At 42.3% G+C, this 22,445-nt stretch overlaps 1 protein-coding gene across 1 annotated transcript in view; it reads left to right on the top strand.

The window, feature by feature from the left end:
* The window catches only part of MYZAP (myocardial zonula adherens protein), a 101,176-nt gene that overhangs the window by 41,363 nt on the left and 37,368 nt on the right, over nucleotides 1-22,445 (top strand). Inside the window, exon 11 of the mRNA XM_065871734.1 lies at nucleotides 19,823-19,906. Coding sequence (XP_065727806.1) covers nucleotides 19,823-19,906 — 84 coding nt within the window. The remainder of the gene's footprint in view (nucleotides 1-19,822; nucleotides 19,907-22,445) is intronic.

The following is a 22,445-nucleotide window of genomic DNA, read 5'->3' on the forward strand; positions in this document are numbered from 1 at the left end:
CCCGTGTGTCAGTCTCAGGGCTCAGTAGAATAAGAGAATGGGGAACAAAGGCTCAGATGAGGAAACCCCGCATGCACTTTCACAGTTCCTTGGCACTGCCAGGCAGGAACAGTGCCAGCAACAGGGATGGGTAGGTCTTGCCGTATATCAGCATTGGGTAGTTGTCAGGAGTGTGTTTCCCAAGGAAAAGCATTGCTTTGTCACATTTAGCATCTCTGGAACCATGGCTGTTAGATCATAGCTTTTCTGCTTCTGAACTTCACACACATGAAGTCTGGGGCAAGGCTGTCCCTCATTTCCCCGTGGGGCTCCTTGGCTGTGGTGCACTCCATTTCTCCTGCCTCACTGCAGGGCGCTGTCTGCGTTGTTTCCCTGTCGAATATTAGAGAACCCGTGAACAAAACCTCATATGTGTTGGCTTCTGATTGAGTTATCATCTGTAAGGGTTTAATGATTGGTCTTTTTTAAAAGACATTTTCAAGTAGTTTAGAATTCTGTTTTCTAAGTGACTTCCGGACTCTAATAGACATACCAATTTGAAAGGAGTAGGGGAATATTTATATATGAAAATAGGGAAGCATATAAAGATCACTGTCCATGCCTTGCTTTACTACCTGTGATTTAACATCTCCTAAATCGAGCTTCTCTAAGTGCTGATGATGTGGTCTGAAAGACCCAGCCGTGGGCATGAAATGACCAGCTGGGTTTCCACAGTTAGATAGAGACAGAGGAAGAGAGCTTTAATTCTAAATTTAAACTAACAACTACTTAAATCAGGTGGTAAGAATTAATGTATTTGTCCAGTACACTGTATTAACTCATACAACAAAAGGATGGTTTAAAATTTCAACTGCTGTAGCCATTTATGTGAATACTTTTTTTAAGAGTTAGAACCATGGAAAAGGGAGAAATGAGCACATTGAGATATTCAGGATCAGGTTGGAAAGGAGTTGAGAACTACAGTAATCCAGGGAGTGGTTGAAGCACTCGGGCAAGACATGGGCAAAAGGGGAGACATGAGAGGTGAATTCACATCTTCGAAAACGGTCATGGAGAAGATGGAATATATTTTTTGTGTGTGTTGCAGTGCAAAGCCAGGCTGGAGCCACTGGGTGGCCAATTTCAGCTTTCTGTTCAACATGAAGGAAACATTTCTAGTATTGGCTGTCCTGGGAAGTGTATGTAGCCTTTAATCACGGGTGCATTTTATGAGGAGAGAAGTCGGGATAGAAGCTCCTTATATAAAGAATTCTCTATTGTTTACTAGGCTGTGCCTGTTGTTAGGATCTCAGCCTTTTCATTGCTTTGCATAGTGAGTGAAAGCAGCAAAGACATATTAAATTGGTTCAAGTCATTTGGACCAAAGTTTGAAAAATCCAGACAGCTGAATTAGTCATGTGTGGCATCTTGAACTCTGACTTGAGAAGTGTCTTTCTATCTGTGAACTCCAGCCACCCAGATATGGAGACAGATTTGACCCGGAAATAGAGGCAACCTTTACGTGTCACCAGCGTTAGGGACAGTTTTCCTTCCCTCACATGAAGTCTGAAAGCTTGTCCCTGTGACGGCTTCGCACTCACCAGGGGTAGGAATCTAGTTCCCATCCATTGTTGCTGTCATCTGAATCACAGTGTCTGTAAATGAAGTTAGTTTATTAAAATGATGGGCTTCTTTTTTTAGCTCAAAACATCCAGGTATTATTACTGAGGTTCTTGGAATCCTTAAATGTTAGGCAGCATGTTGACTTCCACCTCAGTGGAGTGTAATTTCTAATAATAACAATCATGACGATGACGATGTATTGAATAAAAATTAACCAGCGTAGGTGTTGCAGTCCTTAGCTCAAGAGTGACTTTTCATTGTGTGGGACAGTATATTTCAGTAGGGATTTCTGCATGTAAGAAGGGGGCAGGATGGGCCCTTTTGAAATGAAGGATTATGTATCTTATGGGGTCAGGTTCATTGAGAAAAGATACAAAGCGTCCTGTGTGAAGTGTGGGAGCACATACCCCCACCTGGCTAGATCTTTGTACCAAATTAAGTCTCCTTTTGTGGTGTTAGACAGGGATTGGTCATCTCCCTCCCATCACTAGTTCTTCTGACTGGTTCTGGATCTGAAAGAAACACACACACACACACACACACACACACACACACACACACACACAAGCCTAAATATGCCCCTTTTAGACTTTCAAGGGTTTGCCAGAAAATACAGAGGGACTGAAAAAAATAGCATTCATGAGGAAACTCACTCATCCATCCATTTACCAGTTACCCACCGGCATTTTCTCTGCGGTGGGGCTGGGTACCCAGTGGGGAGCGGGGCAGATGTGGTCCTGCCCTCATGGATCTTATCATCTGGTGTTAGCTGAGTTCCAGTCGTCCTTGCCCTTGGGCTTCATTCTTCTGTTGACAAGCCGTCTGGAATCCAGCTGAGTTCTTTAGCTTGCCGGTAAAGGAACCAGGAGATCAGGGAGGAGCACAAGGCTGGGCGGAACCTGCAGCCAGAGCATCGAACACGTGACACATCTTTAAACATCTTCAGTCAACAGGACGTTGACACCTCTTTGCCTGCTCTCATCAAGGCCCAGTGCCCCGCCAACCAAAGCAGCTTTCTGCCCAGGGGAAAATTATCTGGAGGAAAGCAATTTTAAAAACTTAAATTCTCTCCATCCCAAGAATCTTCCCTTTTAAATGGATCAGCCATTTGTTAGCACACAATTCATTTTAAAAGTCTTGTGTGATGTGTTGAAATGTACAATGCAAAAGCACATGTTTGCCCAATACCCTGTGTTTAGAGGATTCAGAGTGATCTCCATCACTGATAATTAGCCACATGGGGGAAGGGGAAAGGAGCTGTGGCACCGAGCCCACCACGCTAACCTGCTCAATTGAACTGTTTCCAGATCATGTCCCACGAGCTCTTCTCCAGATTTAGTCTCTGGCTCTTTGGAAGATGACAAAATGGTAGCTTGCTCTGGGTCGGAAGCAGTTCCTTTTATCGTTCGTGGTTCGAAGAACACTTGTACTCTCTCTGCTGGGAAGAGGTGGCATGTGTGTGTGATGAGCTGATGAACAAGGCACGAAGGACATGACATTGAAAAGGAGATGTGGCCACGTAGGGCTCTTATTTGTGGAAACACCCACATTCTGTAACTTCGACTTCTACAGCATGACACTGCAGAGTCACGAGAACTCAAAGATCCATAGAGTATTTCTAGAAACGTGGGTTCCTAGACATCAAAGAGGGAACTGTGATGAAGAATAGTACTAAAAAATAACTTAGAAAGTGCCAGGTGGAGGCTGGTCTTGGAGGATGAAGCCTTATTCATGGAAAAGCTGCCAAGGACACGTGCCAAGGAGATGGGAAGCGGGCTCGAAGAACTCCAGCACTCCAGGAGGAAGTGCTCCCCGCCTGATCACACCCCAGAAAATACAGAATAAGCCAGGTGTCTCTGTAGTTTGATTATATTTGTATGTAGGAGGTGGCCCTGAGGATGTCCTTTCTGAATGAAGATCAACGGCACTAATCGACTTAGCACTCTTCTTGTTTAAGAAACATTTGGTTTGCTTCTATCATCACACATAGACAGTTCAACTCACTTCATGAAAAGAAGTATATCTGATGAAAAGAAAAATGGGGACTTCCCTGGTGGCGCAGTGGTTAAGAATTCGCCTGCCAATGCAGGGGACACGGGTTTGATCCCTGATCTTGGAAGATGATCCCACATGCCACGGAGCAACTAAGCCCGTGCACCACAACTACTGAGCCTGCGCTCTAGATCCCACGAGCCACAACTACTGAAGCCCGCGTGTCTAGAGCCCGTGGTCCGCAACAAGAAGAAGCCACCGCGATGAGAAGCCCACGCACCGCAATGAAGAGTAGCTCCCGTTCGCTGCAACCAGAGAAAGCCTGCGTGCGGTAAAATAAATAAATAAATAAAATTTAAAAATGTATTTGGCTGAAATATACTGAAGTGAAATATACTTTATGCATGCCTTATTTTCATAGAGGGCTTCGTGAGACAGCCACAGGCCCTGGTGTCTCATCAAAACTCAACGGTGTTGCTGAGAATTGTAGTAGCAGCAGTGGTAGTAAGAGTCAGTGGGTGGTATTAGCCTAATAATAATGAAGTGAGTTCATTAAGGGGGGGGGGGTGTCACTTAGACGTTGGGTGGTTTTCCGCTCCATCCTCTTTTCCGTGGCAAAGTGGGCAGGTAAATGCTTTCTTGTCAATAGTTGTCTTTGGTCTTTAATTTAGATGCTTCTGCCCAGCTGAAGCAAGTAGGCAGTGATGGGAAAGGAAGCAGATGAATAACTTCCCACATGTGTATGAACCGTTGATGCAGTTTCCCTCCACTGTGTTCTGTCTGAATGCAGATCCCAAGATACTCTTGCTGGGTTTCCAGACTTCCCCTAGGGAGCTTTGAGTCAGATCTGAGAATCGCTAATCTAGATGTCACTCTAGTGTAGGGACCTACACTGTTTCTAGGGATACCTTTACTGCCCTCATGTTTTTCAGTCTGTGGTGGAAAAGTTACTGGCATTTGTTCTAGTGGAGTAGACTCACTACCCAGCTTCAAAAATTGAAGTAATATCAGACAAGGGGATGTAATGACTTCTAGAGGAGGTGGGGCACCCACTCGGGCCTCTCTCCCAGGACTGTGTGCTCTCCCCCCTGCCCTTGGAGTTCCTTCTCTCTTTTGGGGCACAGATAGTACCCTGAGGCTAGGTAGACCTTATGTTCTGGGGCAGAGAGTGAGCGAGGTGCCAAGGCTGTCTGCAGGACCATGAGAGTGCCTCCCCCCCGCCCCCCAAATGCTGTGCCCTAGACGACCCCTGCACCTCCCTCTAGGCCTGATGCTGGGTCCTGGGCTAATCAGGGATCTCCTTAGATCCGGGTCCCCTGCCTGAGAGGACCTTCCTCCACCTGCTCCTCCCTGCCTTTGCCTGTGTCCCTAAATTCACCCCTTCCTGCCAGGACTGTGATACGGTATGAACTTGACTTCCTGCATCAGACATGAGTTAGGTGCTCAAACTCTGCCCCACGCTCACCCCGTACTACCACCCCATCCCCCGACCCCTAACTGGATCCTAAGCCTTGGGCTCCTAGTAAGGCTGTGATTCTGTCTCAGGGCCACTCACACCCCCACCCAAAGGAGATGCTACTCAAAAGTTGAGGCCAGATTTATTTATAGTAATCCAAAGTGTTACAGTTTCCAATTCTGGTGTTTAACACTGTATTAGCCACTTTTTTATTTTAAAATCTCAGCTGCTTTAAGCATGAAGTTTTTAGAGGGTAACCAGAAAGCTCACATGGTGTAAACCTTTTTTGTATGCATTATAGAAGTATTGCAGGTTCATTGTGTGACATGTATTGATTAATGTATTCACGATTCAAATTGTCCTTTCAAGGGAGAAGGTCTTTTCTTTGCAAATGTCATCGAACCCACTTTCTGTCTGTTGAAGTTGTTTCTGATTGGCTCTGAAATGTTTCTCAGACCTGGGTGCTCATGTTCTGCCCCTAGTAGTCTGTGTGCCTGTGCTCCTCATCCAAGTAACTCCTAGCTAGTGGATGTTTCTCATGTTGCAAGGTGTGCCTCATGTGTTGTAGGTGTGCGTCTACACCTCCCATCCCACGTTAACCCTCTGTGGGAGGTATTATTAGCACCATTTTTTACTACTGGAAACTGAGACTTAGGAGTCTTAAAAAATAAGTAGCTAGTTGTCTCTCCACAAGTGATGATGGTGCTAGGTTCACACCCAGATTTTTGACTCCAAAGCCAACCTTGTTCTTTGCTTATTTTTTTATAATTGGAAAAAAATTTTAAATAGAGAAACTTAAAGAGAATGATAAAAAATAAAAGCCATGTATTCTCTTCTGGAATTGACAGATGTTAGCATTTTGGCGTATTTCATATTTTTTCTAAATAAAACATGAGAAGTTCTCATTTTACTCCTCCCAGTTTGGATCTTTTCCCTTCTTACCCTCCACCCCATCCTGCCCTAACACCTCCTCCGGAGGCAATTTGGCCTCTATCCAGACGATGTTTCTATGCTTTTACTACACATACGTGTATTTATTGTTGGTATATAGCTTGGTTTCTGTGTTTAAAAAAGTATGTAAAATTTTATTTATAATATATAAATAAATTTTATTGTATTTATTTTGCAACCTACTCTTTTCCCCAGTTTTGTTTTTGGAGTTGTTACATATAGATCAGAATTATTCATTTTGATGGCCATCTAATATTTCATTAGATGATATTGTAATGTACCCTACTGATAGACATTTAGCTTGCTTCCAATTTTTTATTCTTTTGCAAACAATGCCACACATGTGTCTGTGCTTATCTAGGGAATGTACTCAGAGGAGGAATCGCCAGGGCCTGGGGTTGGCACAGTTTCTCCTCTGCTCGGTATTTCCCTATTGCTCTCCAAAGTGTACGTAGACTTCCACCCGTCATGTATGAGGGCAGATTTCTCCACATTCTCGTCACCTCTTGGTGCTGTTGGACTATAATTTTAGCCAGTTGTGAAATAGGATCTCTTTGTCTTAGTTTTAACTTGCGTCAGCCTGGTGACTGCTCATTACAACTGTGGAGATTGAGCATAAACTTCGCACCAGTCAGGCTCCCATTCCTATGAACTGGTTGGTCATATCTTTTGTTCGTTTTTCTGTTTGTTTTTCTTTTTTTCCCTGCTGATTTTTAGGAACTCTGTATACTGCCAATATTAGTCGTTTGTCAAAAAATGTTTGAATGCCATTATCTTCTCCTTGTCAGTCATTTTCGTTTGTTTGTTTACGGTGTTTTGTATAATATACACATTTTAAAATTTGGTAGAAAGTTATCAATCTTTCTGTGCTGTGTTGTGTGTCTTGTTTGTCTGTCATAAGCTTTAGAGTTTTGTTTTGCATCTTTAGGTCTGTAATTACACCCCTCCCCTACATTCTTACCCATCGTTCTCTCCCTTACTCTGTTTTTTTCCATAGCACTTATCATCTTGTAATATATCCTACAAGTATCTGTTTTTCTCCATAGCACTTATCATCTTGTAATATATCCTACACATATCTGTTTTGTTTATTTATGTGTTACCTGTTTCCCTCCACTAGAATGTAAGCTCCCTGAGGGCAGTGGCTTTTGTCTGTTTTGTTCATGTCTATATCCCTAACACCTGGAATAGTCACGGGCATATAGCAGGTGCTCAATAAATATTTGTTGAACAAATAAAGAATAATCCACATGGAATGTATTTCTTGTGTATATAGTATGAATAGAGCTGTCACCCTTTGTTCCCCTCATGGAAAGCTGGTTTCTCTAACACCATTTATTGGATAGTCCATCCTTCCCCCACTGATTCTTTTCATTCAACCTTTATCAAGCTGGAGTTGTTTCCCTCGTGCCACTGTCTTTATATATTTCTGTTCCCCTGCCTCTGTGCTGAAGTCTGCAGAAAAGCCAGTCCTCACACACACAAGTGGGAGTGGGGGAGATGAAGGGCTAGGTTCCACTTACGGAGAGTTTTTCTCTTATGGGTCAATCGGTAAACATTTATGAAGCAACTTCTATGAACCAAATGTAAAAATGGACCTGAGTCCTCAAAGCCCTCAAAGGACTTTCTGGTTGACGTTAAAACTCGTTATAACTCAAGGCAGAATATAAGGGTTAAGCAGGACAGTTAGCTGTGTGCTGGGAACACACAAGCTGGAGAACATAGTGGTTAAGTTTGTAGGCTTCAAGTAAATTCAATCTTTGTATCCTGCATCTGCTCCTGACTGGGCTTTGTATCTTGAGCAACTTATTGATCTTCTCCAACATTTAGTTTCCTTATCAAAAAAATGGGAATGATGATAATAGTACCTGCTTCAGGGGTTGTTGATTGACTGAAAGAATGTACGCTAAGGGTGTAGCTCAGTGCCTGTAAATGTTCACTAATTCTAGTGTGCGCGGAGTCTTTAGGGAGGAGGTGAAATTTGACTGGGTCTTGCAGCACGGGTTAGATTTTTCTGGGCAGGGATTGAGTAGGTGGAAAAGGACGTGCCAGACAAGATACAGAATAAATAAAAAACAAAAGCATGGAAGCCAGAAAGTATAGGGTGAGTTCAGGGAGCATTATTCTAGTTTGACTGGATTGTAGGAGGAAGTAATGATGAAGAGACTGGAAATGTAGGTTGGGCCTAATTGCTGTGGATTACCAGCAACAAGCCAAGAAAATGTCCTTTATTACTAAGCTCCTAATTCCTCGATGGCTCCCCATTGCCTGATCAGATCTGAGCTTCAGAGGGGTGTCTCTGGCAGGGCGTGCTTGGCAAACAGGAGAGGAGAGGGGCAGGGAGGGCAGCTAGGGGCCTCCCAGGAGAGTCCTGGTCAGTACAGTTGAGGGTGCATGTCCCAGGGCACCTGAACTTTAGGAACATATTGTGTGTGTGTGTGTGTGTGTGTAATTAAAGCCTCCTTTATTTTTTTGTTTTGTTTTGTCTTAAAATCGACAAGACTAGTATAAGCATCTTAAAAAAATTTTTTTTTATTGGCCTATAGTTGACTTACAAAGTTGTGTTAGTCTCAGGTGTACAGCAAAATGAATCAGTTATACTTGTACATATATCCACTCTTTTTTAGATTCTTTTCCCATATAGGTCATTACAGAGTACTGAGTAGAGTTCCATGTGCTATACAGTAGGTCCTTATTAGTTATCTGCTTTATATATAGTAGTGTGTATATGTCAATAGGAACATTTATTTAAACTACCATTTTTTTTTTTTTTTTTTGCGGTACGCGGGCCTCTCACTGTTGTGGCCTCTCCCGCTGCGGAGCACAGGCTCGGGACGCACAGGTTCATCGGCCATGGCTCACGGGCCCAGCCGCTCCGCGGCATGTGGGATCCTCCCGGACCGGGGCATGAACCCGTGTCCCCTGCATCGGCAGGCGGACTCTCAACCAATGCGCCACCAGGGAAGCCCCCATTTTTTTTTAGCATCAGCTTTGTGCCAGGTGTGGAGCTGGGTGCTTCCATATACATGCCTACCTCAGAAATACTGTGGGTTGGGTTCCACACCACCGCAATAAAGCAAATATTGCAGTAAAGTGAATCACATGAACGTTTTTGTTTCCCAGTGCATATAAAAGTTATACTGTAGTCTATTAAGTGTGCAGTAGCATTATGTATAAAAAGACAAAGTGACACCTAATTAAAAATTCTTTGTTCGGGACTTCCCTGGTGGCGCAGTGGTTAAGAATCCGCTGGCCAACGCAGGGTCCACGGGTTCGAGTCCTGGTCTGGGAAGATCCCACATGCCGCAGAGCAACTAAGCCCATGCGCAACTACTGAGCCTGCGCTTTAGAGCCCACAAGCCACAACTAATGAAGCCTGCGCGCCTAGAGCCCGTGCTCCGCAACAAGAGAAGCCACCGCAGTGAGAAGCCCACACGCACCAACAAAGACCCAATGCAGCCAAAAATAAATAAATTAATTAAAAAAAAGGGCTCCCCTGGTGGCACAGTGGTTGAAGTCCTCCTGCTGATGCAGGGGATGCGGGTTCGTGCCCCGCTCCGGGAAGATCCCACATGCCGCGGAGCAGCTGGGCCCGTGAGCCATGGCTGCTGAGCCTGCGCGTCCGGAGCCTGTGCTACGCAACGGGAGAGGCCACAACAGTGAGAGGCTGGCGTACCGCAAAAAAAAAACCAAAAAAAAAAAAACACTTCGTTGCTGAAAAATGATCACTAATCACCATCTGAAAATCTTTTTGCTGGTGGAGGATTTAAAATATTGCAAGAATTACCAGAGTGTGACACAGAGATACAAAGCGAGCAAATGCTGTTGGAAAAGTGGTGCCGACAGACTTGCTCAGTGCAGGGTTGCTACAGACCTCCAATTTGTGAAAAATGCGACGTGTAAAGCACCATAAAATGAAGTGCAGTAAGATGAGTGATGCCTGTACCTCCTCTAGTTGTTTAGCCTGAAACAGTTCTCTCCCTGGATATTCCTGTTCAGTGTATGGTCGTCTGTCCCTGATACTGTACCCATCCAGGGAAGCACAGGGATAGAGAAGCTCAGAGGACCCTCTTTCCCACTTCTCCATCCCACCTTCCAATAAGGTCACAGAGGAGGAAAGAATAGCCTGAAGACTTAGGGCTCCAGCAAATCCTTGTTAAAGAAGGTGTCACCTGCCAGTATTCTTCCCAGCCTGGCCTAATTTCTAGGCAGCATTGCCGCGATAGGTTGTCGTCATAGGGAAGATAGACCTCTGGACATCAGGCTGGTGTGAACGGAAGAGCCCGGGCCTTGTCATCAAAGAGAAGTGGGTTTAGATCTCAGCCCTGCCAGAATCGAGCTCTAGGGTGACCACCTGTCCTGGTTTGCCTGCGAATGAGAAGGTTCCTGACTCATGAGACTAGAACCTAGAAAGTTCCAGGCAAGCTGGAACGAGCTGGTTACCTCTTTAGCCCTGTGGTCTGAACCTTTCCCTCACCCCATCGGCAGACGGCAGGTGCATCCTATCTCTTGGTAGGTGGGGAGACCTAACATCATTCTGCCTGCTTCCTTATTGCGCTAATGTGTGTGTTTCTTTCTCCATTTACTGCCTCACTGGGATGTTGATTCCCTGAAAGTGGAGACCAGGTCTTCCTGGCTCACTGCTGTGCTCCTGGAATCTAGCACTGGGCCCGATGCAGAGGGGATCACAGCTGATTGTTAAGGGATGAACAGACAGTGAAACTCTAGGAATCCCAGTTCCCTCGTCTATGGGGATAACGACTCTTAGGGTTGTTTCTGAGAATAATGAGCTAAGCCAGCAAAAGCCCTGGTACTCGGTACACCCCTTTTTCTTCCTTCCCGGTGAATGCACACAGATTGGAACGCCAGTTTATCCATCCTTCCCTGGTGTTTACATGGCCCAGTCATGTTCAGGCACCCAGGGTGCTATTTCTTCTTAAACAGAAGTTGGGTTATCTTTAATATAAGATAGAAATCAAACCACATTAGATTATTTTACCTCAGAAGCCAGTTTCAACCGATCCTTTTGAATAGTATAGTTCTATTATTATATATTACTTCAAACTTAATAGAAAAAAATTGATTAAAATGTGTGCCCTGTTCATATCTGACCTGGCTGAATGCCACAAGACACATTAATTGAAAATGAATTTCTACAAACCCAGTCAAGCATCATGAAGATGAAAAATGTACCTTTTCCCCTCCATTCCTTCATTGATTTTTCATTTTCCCCACTCAGAGCTTCATTTAGCAATTTTTCAGTTTCGTTTTGTTGTGGCCTTAATTCATCCCCTTCACTCCCCCCAAAATGAGATAATGTACCATTTTCCTTGTCCTTTTTAAACTGTTCTTTCATGCTGCATTAGTGCAGGGCAGATCCTGATCTTGTCATACATCCCTGTGCTTTATTATTTTTTAGGAAAAGAGGGTAACCTTATTTTTAAAATTCTTACCATGGTGGTTTTTATCAAAGGGAATGCACTTTAAAAATACGTAACTATGAAATTAGTGTTACAACACTTCTAAAATGAATTAAGAGAAACTGCAGCAAAAATAAAAAACCTTTTCAGAGGAAGAGTATTAGATATCAATTATTCTCATTTTTCAGGGTGAGGTATTTGGGGATCAAACACGAGTCCTGTTTTGTTGAGGGAAATCGAGAAAGCTATTTGCCAGATCACAAGAGGCTGAATTGAAAACAAGGCTGGGTCAGGACAAGAGGGAGCAAAGGGAGGTGACTAAAACCCCAGGTGAGTTCTAGAAGGTTCTTGCCTGTCTTGTGCCAACCGTGCCCCAGTCTGTTCGCCGAGTCCCTGGATCTCTAGGGGTTTTGATAACAATAATGGGGATCTTCAAGCTATCTTCCTGTCAAATTTTCAAATAATCGAACAGCATACTTTTCCCATGAAAAGTTGAGAAGGGCTCACATTCAAGTATCCGACTGCTTTACCCTGACCTAGAATTCAGAACCCTGGTTATCTCATTTTGATTAGAAGCTTCGATTGGCAATTAGCCATCTTTGGTACATTTTCAATGGGAAAATGAATTATTTCTTTATCAATGCAGTTTAAAGTAGAAAGTGTTTTTAAATGAGGGCCCATTAGTAGGAGTTAACAAAGGGGGGTGTTGGTGACAGAGGTTTGGAAACCTTATTAATGTGTCGAGTTTCATGATAGGCACATACACACACACCCTGATTTTGAATAAAAGTACCTGTGGACTTCAATTGGTTATTCTTAAAATGAGAATGAAAACAAAATAAAACAGATTTCAAAGAAAATGAACATAAACTTAGTTTGGATTTTAAAAATTGAATTCCCTTTTCCTTACAAGATTTTAAACAATTTAAATCAATGTGATCATCAGTTGTAACATACCTTCTAATATCATGCCCTGTTCCATCGTGTCTCCTGTTTTACATAAGGCATTTTCAGATACATGTATATCATCATTTGCCAGCTGGTAAGAGAAAACACCCCAAAGCACAATTTCTTTAAAAAAAAACATATCAAGTGCTATCTAGTATTTAATACTTATTTGCTGCTGCATTTCTTATATTCATTCATTTCTGTCCACATCCCCAACCTCGATATTGAGTTATGTTTCATGAGTCTTGCACAATTGGGTACTATTCACATCCTTCTAATTATAGGGCTGTATCACATTCTGACATCTAACATGAAATGACCCTACATGTCTGTCACCAATGGAAAAAAATTCCAGGAAGCTGAAAAGCCTTGCAACCTCCTGGGTTGCTGTGAATCCATAACAGGACCTTACTAAATTTTTGTACAATTTCATTTTGGTCTGGTTGACATACAAGGTCTTTTTGAAAGAAATTGGGAGGGATCCTTTCACTATAGGAATCTGTTTCCAAAGAAGTTTATAAAAATGTGTGGATTGATAGGGGTGATTTCACCTCCTAAGAGGACTGCTCTTTCATATAAGATAATTGATGCCCTAAACATCTGTTCCATGTGGGTTTGCTGTCTGGTGCAAGGGAAAGATGTAAACAAAGAGCGGTAGTGGCAATGATGGGTTCTACCAGGGGTTTGCTCGAAGGGCTGAAATAGAACAGAGGAGAGAGACACAAAGCCAGCCTAGAGGACTTGGGAAGAGCTGGCCTGGGAGGTGACTGTTGAGTACTTCCTGACAGAAGACTTCCTGGTGGAAAAAGGAATGGAGGGTGGGAGGGCAGGCCTGGTGAGGGCACCAGCCTGTGCAGAGGCCTGGCAGCAGGACCATTGTGTGTCCACAGCACGCTGAGAGTATGGAGTACCTTCTAAGTAGGGTTCATTGTGGGACAGAAAAGGCACGAAATAAAACTGGGGAGATATATTGGGACCACAGCAGAGGTGCCTCATGTCCACGCTAGGGAGTTGGAACATCAGAAGCTTGGGAGGGTTGTTTTGTTTTGTTTTGTTTGTACTTTTTTCTTTTATTGAAGTATAGTTGATTTACAATGTTGTGTTAGGTTCAGGTGTACAGCAAAGTGATTTGGTTATATATAATCGATCCTTTTCCATTATAGGTTATTGCAAGATATTGAGTATAGGTCCCTGTGCTATACAGTAGGTCCTTGTTGGTTATCTCTTTTATATATAGTAGTGTGTATATGTGAATCCCAAACTCCTAATTTATCCGCCCCCCAGAAGCTTGGGAGGGTTTTTAAGTAAGAGGGTGATATATGCAGCATCTCTGGGGTAGAGCCTAGAAGTCGATGACTCTGCCCAGGTGACTCCAGTGTGTGGGTCTGGTTAAGAGGGATCGCTTAGCTCGAACCATCTGTGCAGGTAACTCAGTTGTGGCTGATGTGAAGAAAAGCCGGTTCCAGTTTTAAGAAACCAGATGACCCCCCCACCGCCCACCTTAAATATCAATCTGGCCTGTAGTCTTAGAAACCTAGCATCCTGCATTATCAGTTAGGCTGTAAGACATATACATAGTTTGAATTACAAAAAAAAAATCATGCTAACGAAGACAAAATTAGACATCAGTTCAATGAGTTAACATCAGTTAAAAGGTTCTAGATTTTACCAAGATGGGTTTCTTCCCTTTGTTCTCTAAGGGGGTTTACTGTTTGATATTTAAATTTAACTGTTACAAGAAGATTACATTCTTGGGTAACTACATTTTCCAGACCTCATCTAAGTTCTCATTTCTTAATGCCTTGACTTCAGCCTGGTAACTTGGGTCATTTACCACCACCTGGTGACAGCTAGATTTAAATGCAGATTCTTGAAGTGTACGTAAACCTCTTGAAGGTCAAATTTACAAACTTACATAGAGCATGGACTTGAGGATACGGGGAGGGGGAAGGGTGAGCTGTGACAAAGCGAGAGAGAGGCATGGACATATATACACTACCAAACGTAAGGTAGATAGCTAGTGGGAAGCAGCCACATAGCACAGGGAGATCAGCTCGGTGCTTTGTGACCGCCTGGAGGGGTGGGATAGGGAGGGTGGGAGGGAGGGAGACGCAAGAGGGAAGAGATATGGGAACATATGTATATGTATAGCTGATTCACTTTGTTATAAAGCAGAAACAACACACCATTGTAAAGCAATTATACTCCAACAAAGATGTTTTAAAAAAAAAAAAAAAAAAGCGAGAGCAAAGGTGCCAAATGGATTTTACTTGCATACCGGCTGCATAGTCCCCTGGATTTTGGGTGCCCCCGATTTTGGGAGCTGCTTTGGAGCTTATGTGTTTAGCAAGTCTGTCTTGGTTCATCTAGGCCTCCAAGAGTCTGTTCCAGGCAACTATGCCCCTGAAGTCTAAGGGGTGGATTGTTTAGAGATAATGGATGGACGGATTCTTTGATTCGTCCATTCAGTGTCTGAGAATATGAAGATGATCAAGGCCTTTATTCTCAAGCTGACAATCTAAGGAGGGAGAAATACCAGTAATAACATAGTAGTAGCTAATTTTTGAGTGTTTATCATGCTAGGTGCTATAGGAGACGATATTTCAAGGCTCTTTGAAGTTGGCAGTCAGAAATAACAGCATTTTCCACGCAAATGTGTGATTTAGATATTGTGGAAAAGAACCAAAGGCTTGGGAGTCAGACAATACCTAGAATATTAGCAAACCCAGACGCATGAGAGCCTGCTTATTTTAGAAACTGGGTGCCGCACTTGGGAGAGGGCATGGGATGTGCTCCAGGAGCAGACCTCAGGGGGGAGTAACTCGGGGTTCAATGTTGGCACCCCTTCTAGGGCATGAGGGGCCAGCCATGAACTGACTGCCAACCTAAGCATCCTTTTTCTCTAATCCGAGCAAGTCAGCTCTGGCCACAGAATGGACTGTACAAGATGCTTCTATGAGAAATGCTCAAGGATGAAAGCAAATGAGTGTGCATAGCATCCATTTTTAGTGCAAAAGCACAGTCGCTTCTTGAAGCATCAGTTGCTGAAAAACGCGATCCTGGTCGTCAGAAGCTCCAGATCCCCTACATCCTTCCCTCGACCTATTCTTTTTCTCCAGAATGAGATGCCTCCTCACGCTAGCATTAGCCCAGAGTTCTACCCTCAGCTGTCTCTCCAGATGATATCTCTGCTTTGCATTTATTTCTTTTTAAAACTAAAATCTAGGGACAAAGGTGAGCAGAATCATCTTGGTCTCTTCCTGTGAGCTGTTCATTAGGGTGCCCTTAACCCACACCTCTTGCTTCTCTTGACTCACAAAGCACTCTGATCACTTCAGAGATAGTGAAACTAGTGTGCGTGAAGTCACTTTTTGTGTTATTTGATGAAGTATTACCCCTGACCTTCTTGGAATATTTTAGTTCATTTCAGTACACACTTTACCTATCATTTAAAGATTTTAAAAGCTTTAAAAATTTCTAACGCTATAAGAAGGAATGAAAAAGGGACACTGTAAGGATGATTTTTGCACATTATTCCTACAAAAATGAAGGAAATTTAAACAAAACAAACTTTTGTTTTGCTCATAATCCTACCCCAACCCCGGAACGATTTTGTTTATCTAACTTTTCTTCCACCTTTTACTTTCATCATTGTAAACTCTTGTTTTTCTATCCCTTGAGGCTTTTTGTAAACACTTTTCCATTTTGTAATATATTTGTTTTTAGTGTTTGTGTAATATATTCCATCCAAGTGATAGTCCATAATTTATCACCCATTCCTTTAGTGCTGGACATTAAGGTTATTTCCATTTTCTCTCTATTATAAATAATTGGAGCAAGAACATCTTTGTATATATAGCTTTCTTCCTACATCTGAATTATATCCTTAGGATAAATTCCCAGGAGTGGGATTAGTAGGTCAAAGGGTATGAACAGCTTTATGGCTCTTCATATTTATTGCTACATTGCCCAAAGGGTCATTCTAATTTACAGCACCACCTGCAACACATGAGAGTAGCTATCCCTCCCAGCCCTTCCAACACCGATTTCTTCAGTCAGTAGTTTGGGGCAAGTTTAATAGGTACGAAAGGAAAACTAGTGACTGTTTTTAATTGTTAATTTAAAAAATAATTATCAATTTTCTTCTTAAGTATGTTTATTGTATTCTATTTCATATGGTTTGCTTTTCATGTCGGAGAATTATATTTTTTGACACCAGGTGGAATTTAAGATATTTTATTATGAAAATGTCACATTCTCTCAGAACAAAGAGCGTAATGATGAATCATTACTTAGATTCAACAAGCAGCAACATTTGGCCACATCTGCCTTATCTACACCTTCTTTTCCTTTTATTTTTTCCTTTGTGCAATTATTTTAAAGCAAATCCCAGACATTCTGCATGTTTCCTGTATACTTCATTAAGCATCAGTAAAACATGTGGACTTTTTCTTCTGTAATCATAATGCTTATTGCCACACCTAACAAAATTAATGATAATTCCTTGGTCCCATTTACTACTAGTCTGTAATAACATTTTCCAACATGTCTTTAAAATTGTCTCTTAACTGATATTTTGTTCCAGTCAGCATACAGAGAGGTCCACTGTATTTGGTTGTTAGGTTTCTGAAGTCCTTTAATCTAGAACATAGGCTCTGTTTACTCCCCCGGTACCCCCAACTCAGATTTACCCCCAGCCAGTGACTTATTGCAGGAACTAAGTCAGTTGTCCTATAAACGTTCCCGCATTCTGAATTTGACTTTTTGTTTCCTTAATAGCTCAATTAGATTCCGTTTCAACTTTGTTTTGTCCGGGGAGGCGAGAATACTTCAAGGGTGGTGCTGTGTGATTCATTTCGTATTGCTCTGGGGGCACACAATGTCTGGTGATCCCACTTTGGGTGATGCTAAGGCTGATGGTGGATCAGGTGGTGACAGCCCACAACAAAGTCATAAAGTCCCTCGCCGGCTTTGCCCCTCACTGTCTCATCTGTCCGTGAAGCTTGCTTGAGTCAGTTATTTCCTAGGGGATCGCACAATGGTGATTTTTGAATTCTCTCATTCCTTCCCCACTTATTAACTGGAATTCTTCTGCAGAGTAGAACTTCTTTCTTCATAAACTGGGACTTTTTAGTAATCTCAACGTGCAGTTTGTACAAGTAAGGCAGGATAAATGCTTTTTTCTTTTATCCAAATTGCCAAGCTTCTAAGTAAGGAGTTGGTTCCACTGTCATTTCCGAGGAGCTGTCATTGCTGCTTTGTTTTTGGTTTTCTTTTTTAAGAATAAGAAAATACTCAGGGTTTTAAAAAATATATATTCCATGTGTTTTACTCATTATTCTTTTTGATGCTCACATTGTCCCATCTTTGCCCCAAGGGAGACCCTTCATGTCCTTGTTTTCAGGTAGAATAAGGTGTCTTAGGCTCATCTAGTATATTTTTTAAAAGAAAATAAAAGATTATGAATTCATACTGACACTTTCATTTCAAATCTAACAAAACTTTTTTTTCTTTGATTTTGTACTTGTATTTCTTTTTCTTACACTAAAAATCTTGGTTCCAAATGTTATTATACTACAGTCTATCAAATAGTTTAAAAATATAATACCAATATTACTACTAAAATTTTCCCAGTGAGTGCAATTGTTTATCTTTAGAACACATTCCACTAAAAACATCCAGTCAAATTACCTTGTCCTAACAACACTTGAATTAATTCGTTTAACCAATTTGATATATGGTTAAGTTCTTTCTGTTCTGTTTGTTTTCAAATTTTAGGATTCACTTTTTTCCCCTTTTTGGTTTTTATTTTTTGAATCTGTAAAATGTGCTTTCAAAATTGAACTTATGTAACAAGGTATTATCACAAAAGTCTTTGTTCTGTTCTGTCTCCTCCATCTAATTTCCTCCCTCTCCCTGTTGGTAAATATTAAGATTTGTTTGATCTTTGCAGTGTTTCATTTTGCAAATATATATTCATATGTCTTCACCAATTTTACATCAAAGCCAGCATACCATCTGCTCCTTAAAATATATCGTATCAGGGTTTTAGAGATCAAGGCATCCATTGTTAAGATGAACCATAGTTTATGTATCAGGCACTTACTGATGGAGTTCTGTTTTTGTGTGTGTGTTTTCTAAAAAGCAAAAATCCTGTGTCCAAGTCATTTCATATTTTGGCTAATGATTCTTTGGGATCTATTCCTAGAAGTGGAGTTGCTGGGTCAAAGGTTAAATGTAATTGTACACTTCTTTTTTAAAAAAATTAATTAATTAATTTTTGGCTGCCATTAGGTCTCCGTTGCTACACGTGGGCTTTTTCTAGTTGCAGTGAGCGGGGACTACTCTTCATTGTGGTGCGTGGGCTTCTCACTGCGGTGGCTTCTCTGGTTGCAGAGCACGGGCTCTAGGCACGCGGGCTCAGTAGTTGTGGCTCACGGGCTCTAGAGCACAGGCTCAGTAGTTGTGGCGCACGGGCTTAGTTGCTCTGCGGCATGTGGGATCTTCCCAGACCAGGGCTGGAACCCGTGTCCCCTGCGTTGGCAGGCAGATTCTTAACCACTGTGCCACCAGGGAAGTCCCTACTTGTACTTCTTTTAGTTATCGCTAGAGTCCCTTCTATACGAATTGTGTCATTTTGCACAGAGAGGGATTTTTTAAAAAAGATTTTGCAGTTGCTCAAATGTCATATGAAAGGTTGTTGGAAAATTAGTGCATTCTTCAAAATCACATGTTATTTATCGAACCTACACACTGTTCCCACTATTGCCCAAGACATGGCCTGGTAGAGAGCACCCTGGTTCCTGCTTTTAGGGAACCTACGATGTATCTGTGGAGACATGATATGTGAATGAAAGACAAAGTTAGAGTAGTCCAAGATAGATATAGTATAAAAACAAAGGTGAAAACCCAGCTCAAGTCTCTGTCTTTCAGAAGCCTTCCCCGCTTAACCCAGGCCACGTGAGTCCTCAGTCCTCTGAATTTCATTATTACTTTCAGTGACAGTGACCTTTTTCCCAGAGCAAAACTTTTGACACGTAGTTGAACAAATATGAATATACGAACAGGAACAACAGAGCAGAATGTATGAAATGCAGGCTGCTGCATAAATTCAAGTGAAATAATTTTTTTACGTAGAGTTATGTCTGCATTTCCCAGAGCATCAGTGGGATGTTACTAAGGGTTACACAGCAAAATCAGTGCAGAAATGTTAGGCTAAACAGACCTAATGAAACAACTCCACAACCACGTATGATGTCCCAAGCATACCTGGGCACAGAACCCCCCCCCGCCCCGCCTCCGTGAAGCACCTCATGTTCATACTATTCCACGGAACACAAAAGAACCAATGTGTAGTTTCTATTTGAATGAAAACCAAAGGCTTCTCTTCCAGCTGATTAACTTGTACAAATTCTGCATTTTTGATAACAATTTCCAATTTGTTTCTTTCTAGATTGAATCACTAAAGAAAAAGGTGCAACAGAAACAGCTCTTCATATTGCAGCTTTTAGAAAAGATATCGTTCTTAGAAGGAGAGGTAAGAAGCTGTGTTTCTTTAAGCTGGGGTCTTCCCTATCATTAAATTTTATGTTTCTGAGCCTACCGCCGACACTTAATTAAAAATATGGCTATTTCCTGGCCTTATAAAATTGATTGAAGGTTAACTGCCAACACTGAAAATGAGGTTCTGACAGCTAGTTTTTCTTTACCATCTGACTCTCCTCATTACCCCTTGCTGCTCACCTCTGCTTTTTGGCTCCCATTTTTCTTATTCAGGAATTTTCTTAGCAAGTCTGATAAGCTGTTGATGAATACTGATAACTCCCCACATCTGTGTTGTATGTTATAATTTGCCAAGTATTTTCACATACGTTTCTCAATGATCCTCTCAACAACCTTAAGCAAGGCAAGACAAGGATTATTATCTCCATGTTAACCAAAAAAAAAAAGAAAAAGAAAAAAGGCACAGAGAAGGCAGGTGGCTTTTCTCAAGGTCACACAGCTTAATACCAGAGCCAGGCTGAGAGACAGACTCCTCATTCCAGGTGACTTAATTTCACCTGGAACTTTTAAGATATTTAGTATTCCTGACTTTCTGGTCTTTAGAAAGGCATTTTGGAGATTTTGTGGAGGTTCTAGGGAAGGAAATTATGAAGTTGGACGAACCTTAAAAGCTTAGGTGTTACTAGAAGGGGAAGCCTTCTGTTTTCTCTGAAGATTATTTATTAAGAACTTGGCATTGAGCCTCTTGCTTTTGAGTGTCCGTGAATCTCTCCTTGTCTGTGCCCCGCTTGTAGTCCCTCCCGGGTGAGAGACAGCCCAGGAGAGAATAATAAAATAAGAAGACAGGAAAGTAATGACAGTAATTAAGCTCCTAGTGTGTGTTGGGCACTTTTTCTTTGCATATCTTTTGTATAACCTAGAGGTTAAGAGTGGAATCAGACTTGCCCAAATTTGAATGCTAGATCTGCTTATTAGCTGGCTGACCCTAGGTAAGTTTCTTAGAATTAGAAATTGAGGATGATAACTGTACCTACGTGTGTGTCCGTGCGATGAGAGTGCATACAAAGTGCCTGACATGCCTAAGCACCCCATCATTTTCTCTTTATTAAGAGCGATGCCCTATGAGTTAGATTATGTTTCCTCCATTTTGTAGCTGGAGAAACTGAGGTTCAGGGATGTTAAGGAATCTGCCCAAGCTGACTGTTAGAAATGGGTAAGCCTGAGCTCTTAACAACCATGTTTGTAGGGATGGGGAGCAGTGTCATTATTTACTCTGTGTGGTGGGGGGGCTGCCTATAAAAGTCGTAAGCAGAAGTCCCTCGTGGCCCGTGGGGACCTGGCAGCAGACTCAAAGCCCAGGAATCTCAGTGTCCTGACAGCTGAGTAAGTGGACACTTGTCTTGTCCCACTGTTTTCCCCTCTGCAGTCACTGAGTCCACCTCCAGCTTTATGAATGGACATTTCTGTTTCTAAGATTGCCCTCTGAAATCACAGCTCCCTGTAGGAGGAATCATACTTTCCCAGTGAGAGTCAGAGAGTGAGTGTCCTGGTGAAAGTCATGGGTCCCGAGAGAGTCTGGTTCCAGGAGGGAGAAAAGAGACGCCAACAGGAGAGGCGGCAGGTTACCCAAGACAGTGCCCACCCCTCTTCCCTTCCCCTGGCTGTGCTACTCAGGCCTCCTGGGAGATTAGGAAATGTCCAAGGGGTACTCTGCATTGAGAAGAGCCTTCCTTACACATACGTGTGCTTTGTTTAATCTTAATTTATTAAATTCCTTTCTTCCCTTAGTTTAGGTTGCCCAGACTCTGAGATGTGGATATGAGTCCACTAGTTTATTTGGGAGGTGATCTCAGGAAGCCCCAGTGGGAGAGGGGAGAAATGAGTCAGGGAAAGGTCAAAGGCCAATAATGGGTGCCTTACAGAGGTTACCACTGTGGAAAGCTGCTGCTCCCTTGCCCTGGGCATCTCTGGAAGATGATGTGCACTGGCCTCTGAGTTACCCTTACCAAAAGGTCAGAAAGCTAGGGCGTTTATCCATTAACTCCCATCAGTAGCTGGTGAGGGCGGCTCCTGGGTGTGTGTGGCAATTCTGGCCTGCCCTGGGCAGAGCCAACTGGGCTCCAGGGGGCAGAGGAAGCCCCAGGGAAAGAGTCACAAGTGGCATGCCAGGAAATGGTGAGTGTCCAGAGCATATGGGTGCGTCTGGCTGTGTCTGCTATGTATATCCAATAAGCCATTCAAAAATGGTCTGAAAACCATCATTCCTTGAGCATTTAAACATTGATTATAAATTTGGTTGATTAAACTATTTAAATTCTACTACAAATTTAGAATGACTAATTCCTTTTGATCATCCACCTTAAACAGCAGATAAAACGTAGACAAAATGTCAAGATTTGATAATACATTTACACTTTAACTTATTCTAAAATATTAAGTATCTTGGGTTTAATTTATTTCTTCATTGTTTGTGTTCTTGGTTTTTAGTATCTTCCGAAGGCCAATTTCCCTTAGTTAACATCATTTTGACGCTTTCCAGACAAATGCAGTGATCTTTTAGATTCAAAGGACAT

The sequence above is a fragment of the Phocoena phocoena genome, chromosome 2 (assembly GCF_963924675.1).
Source record: "Phocoena phocoena chromosome 2, mPhoPho1.1, whole genome shotgun sequence".
Taxonomy (NCBI): Eukaryota; Metazoa; Chordata; class Mammalia; order Artiodactyla; family Phocoenidae; genus Phocoena; species Phocoena phocoena.